Genomic DNA, 4198 nt, shown 5'->3' with positions numbered 1-4198 from the left:
ATCGTGGTTGGCATGTTGTACCTAACAACATCTTATCGGTAATTACGGGCTATTCGTGTGGCCCTTTTATCCAGAGACAAGCCACGAACAGTTGAAGTATTGGTGGACGCAACATAAACAAAATAAACACTTGACACATTGTTTGAATCCTCATTTTTTGTGTTGAGTCGTAACCATTCGACACTACCAAGCCTCCTCATTCTTCTTCCAGATCTTCCTCGTCCAGTTCACCTTCGATCTGACCCTCTGCATCCTCTTCATCTTCGCTATTGCTCTCTTTCATCAGACGCCGACGCTTACGCTTTCCTGCAGCCTTCACTCCGCCGCCTCCATCAGCTGCTCTGCTTTGAATGTCACGGCCACCTCGCGGGGCCGGTCGTTTGGTTCCGTTTTCCCATTTGTAGTGCCAAATTTGGCTGCACGTCATGGTGTTGCCAGGAAAGTGCTACCAGACTTTTTGGCACAGGCATGTTCTGCAAAGAAATAGCAGTAAGTACACGCAATAGTGACAGCAACTGAAAACTTACCGAGCCTTTTCCGACGGGCTACATGTGGGGCAGTAGTACTTTGTGGCACGCCGTTCACCAATGCGCCGCTTCAGCAAGGAGCACACCTTGCATTGACGCTGACGCCGTTTACGAACGCCATTGACAATTTGATAATCCGGACTTTCTTGTGCTTCGTGGCCCACCATTGGGGCGAACGCTTCGCTGTCGATGTCGGTTGGGGGTGCCTGAAATTGCAATTTAATATATAACACGTTACATACAACATGAGATACAACATGCTGGCATACAACATGAATAACGTACCTGGTCAGTAAAACTGCGTTCATCCAGATCCAGCATGTTCGCGTGAAGCTTCAGCAAAAACTCAGCATGCGAAATGGGTCGAGCATCGAATCTCTTCTGCGCCTCTCTGAAGACGATATATGCATTCACAATCGCGACATCGATTAGTCCCATGAATATCGTCTTGTAGTACTTTTTGCACCATGTCTGTAGTTGGAGAGAATACCGCAGGAGGCGGAGTTGGTCGTGAATATCAACCCCGCCCATCCAGCGGTGATAATCTCGAACCGTGGATGGACATGGGACGGCTTGTCGCTTTCCTTTGCTACCGCGCGTCCGGCGCTCTGTTTGCATAAAAAAAAATTGTTGTTAGATTTAGCAAAACGTAGAGCACAACAACTACTTACGACACGTTTCCAGCGCTCTGCTCAAACCTGTTCCTAAAAACTGGACAGGTTTTCTGTCCCACCACACGAGTCCTGTCATCTGAGGGCAGATTTTGGCAACCGCCACTTGCACAGTGCCATGCGGCACTCCTTTCGGTCGATCACGACTTCGCTCCACTATTTCTTGTGGGTACCCGACTCTGTCGCCCATGATTGTTCCAATGGTGTATACATCGCGAGACAGCAACTGGAAAGCAAGCTGGACTGAAGTATAAAAGCGATCCGCCACGACAAGATGGTACAAATTGTCTTGTGCGGCAGGAAGCACGACCTCTAGGTTTCGAATCACCGCTGATGGACCCGTATTTGGGTCAGCCGAGAGTTGATTTTCCGGAACATTGCCAATTTCGTGAGTATTCTGCGCACTTCCACAGTAGACTTCAAGTCTACATGTTGTCACATCCAGCATCGTACATACAACATCGGGTCAGATACAACATGTTTTACTTAGCAAAAAAAAACGTGAGCCCGGAGGGCTCACGTTTACATTCCTCATGCAGTAAGCAGTATCAGCGCAACAGGTCGGGAACATCTTGGTCCCCCACTTGTGCGGCTTCGCCTTCAGATACTGGGAGTAGGATTGTTGCGGTTTCTGGATGAAATAATTCCTTCGTCAAAAGATATCACCGGAGGCGTCTTGTAATTCCGAGGAAACGTATCTTGCAAAGTTTGTATGGCTGACCGGACTTTCCAGGCTCGGTCCGTAACTGCTTGGGCATCTGCGTTGTTTGTAAAGTGGAGGTTCGTCATGATGTGCTCGAACCTGTGACGCGGCATGTAGTCCCCCGTGCCACAGCTCCAACTGCAGTCTTACACCAATCATCTCGAAACCGACGACGTAGGGGATTCAACATCCTGGCCAACAGTAGTCCTAGCACGTGTAAGATTTCATAAGGTTTTATTTCTGGTTTCTTCGACACTTTGTCCATAAACTCCTCCTTCGACTTCTTATTCGACGTCTTCTGCTTGTCAAACATTCGATCCACCCTTGTAGTCAAATTCTGTAGGAAGTACCGGTGCGATTCCGTCGCCACCTTTTTCCAAAAGCCCTTCGGCATGAAGAAAAAGGAATAGCTTCAACCGTGAATCAGCTAACGCTATGACTTCTTCTGTGGGACCATATGGACCTGAATACAAATTCGGATAGCGTTCGTCTGGTGGAAACTTCGCAGCATCTTTATGTTGTATGTTACAACACAACTTGGATTATAATATGTTGTTTAGGACAACCTCAACTGAAAACGAACAATACGTACTTAGTGTCCACCCACTTGCTCGCATTTCGGCCATATTGTTGAGATCCTTCGCGAAATGAACCATTTCGTGCTTCGGTAACACATTTCACGCGCGTGGAGTGTGAATCAGCGAGCGACTCCGCACAATCTTGATCATTCGAATCGGCGTCATCGTCATGGTTAGATTCTGCTTCGCCGTCACTGAGGAAGCTTGATTCATCAGCCGTGTTCACACTTGTCGTCTCACTTCTTGCGCGTTCCAACTCATCATCGTCGTCTAAGAAGCAGATCTCGGCCTCAGTGTCCTCGCAATCTGAATCCAGAAAACCAGACCCAGTAGTGCCCGTCGATATGGATTCGTCCTCCGGTAATTCCGCTACTGGCGCGTTTGGTTGAGCTCGCTCGTCCGAAGGTTCTCTGATTTCCAGTAAGTCTTCAGTGCTACAAACAAATTAAAAATAGCATACAACAATCAAAATAACTGGTTAGTATATCATGTTGTATATTCTTCAAGTTGTACATGTTGTACCTGGTGTCACGTTGAAAGGTTGTATAATCCTGCTCCTGAGATGTTGGAGATTGATCATGTAGTACAGGACTGCATCACATACAGCATCTTATGTTAAAACACGTTGTATCGAACAGCAGGTGTACATCGTACCTCGGAGATGGCGGATCCGTTCCAACCTCCGGCTGGTCTGACGCTTCAGCTTGTTAGTCGACTGACTCTGACTGGTGTGTCGTCGCCATCCGCGCCGTCAAAGCACTCGCGATATCATCCGTCGTGTTGGCAGCGTCGGTCGATTTGCTCGCCTGGTTATTCAATCGTTCTCGCGCTGCCTTGTGTGCTGCAGCACCCTCGACTTCAGCTGCTGCTGAGGCGAGGCATCGTTTGACGGCTGCCGCTGTCTTTGCTTCTTTCTCTTTGGCTTTGGCATTAGTTGAGTTACGCGGTTTCTTAGGAGCGGCTTTCTTGGTACCAGCTGCGGTCTTCTTCGTTTTAGCGACGGCTGTTTTCTTTACCACCTTCTTCTTGGCCTCGGTGCTTCTGGCACCTTTCTGCTTTTTCCGAGGGGGAGTCAAATCTTCCTCTTCATCGGGCACGTAATCCTCATCTTGTTCCTTGGTCTTGCGGGCCACTGGAGCTTTCCTTCCGGATACAGCCACCGTCTTGGCAGCTACAGCGCGGTGCTGTTGAGGAATCAATCACTTTTGAGCCTGTAGGTAGACAAAGTCTTTCCCGAGAGGAGGGGGTCGATGTAGCGCTGGCCGTCGTGTCGGCAACGTCGGTGCCAGCTCCCTATCAAAACTGACGTCTTGGTCGCGCTCCCCAGCTAAAAAATCCTTGTGCTCCTTCTGTAAGCGCTCTCTCTCTCCTCCACGCTCCTTCCTTGTAGCCCTGTTAGGAAGCGTTGGTGTTCGCTCCGCGTTTCCTTCCGAGGACCTTTTGCCATGCCGCTTGCTTCTCACCGTGGATCTTTCGAGAATGAGTGTTGCGGCGTCCCAGCCACTGATCGGGGGAGAGTGTACGGTTTCACGTATTGTTTGTTACTCAAAAATAAGCTAGCCCTGTGCATTTTGAGAAAGTAGCGGTTTTGTTCATGATTTGCTTATACTTGATTTCACTATATTTTTGCCGTTTCTAGAGTCAATCACTATTAGAACATGTTATACGTACAACATGTTTCATGCTGTCAGATACAACGTATGGGCGCTGGGGGGGGGG

At 48.7% G+C, this 4198-nt stretch overlaps 2 protein-coding genes across 2 annotated transcripts; both read right to left on the bottom strand.

The window, feature by feature from the left end:
- Window positions 1–196: 196 nt before the first annotated feature.
- PPTG_16249 (hypothetical protein) lies at window positions 197–427 on the bottom strand (the record flags this gene model as incomplete). Its single annotated transcript, XM_008913879.1, has 1 exon — window positions 197–427. The coding sequence occupies one exon, from the start codon at window positions 425–427 to the stop codon at window positions 197–199; it is 231 nt and encodes a 76-aa protein (XP_008912127.1).
- An 18-nt stretch (window positions 428–445) lies between these two features.
- PPTG_16248 (hypothetical protein) lies at window positions 446–4162 on the bottom strand (the record flags this gene model as incomplete). The annotated part of the gene is made up of 9 exons (XM_008913878.1): window positions 446–473; window positions 528–733; window positions 813–1135; window positions 1199–1623; window positions 1920–2039; window positions 2494–2913; window positions 3002–3070; window positions 3206–3663; window positions 4151–4162. The coding sequence occupies 9 exons, from the start codon at window positions 4160–4162 to the stop codon at window positions 446–448; spliced, it is 2061 nt and encodes a 686-aa protein (XP_008912126.1).
- Between the last annotated feature and the right edge of the window lie 36 nt (window positions 4163–4198).

This window comes from Phytophthora parasitica (assembly GCF_000247585.1).
Source record: "Phytophthora parasitica INRA-310 unplaced genomic scaffold supercont2.56, whole genome shotgun sequence".
Lineage (NCBI taxonomy): Eukaryota > Oomycota > Peronosporomycetes > Peronosporales > Peronosporaceae > Phytophthora > Phytophthora nicotianae.
Note: the sequence above shows the minus strand (reverse complement) of the source record. Positions and strands in the feature narration are given on the sequence as shown.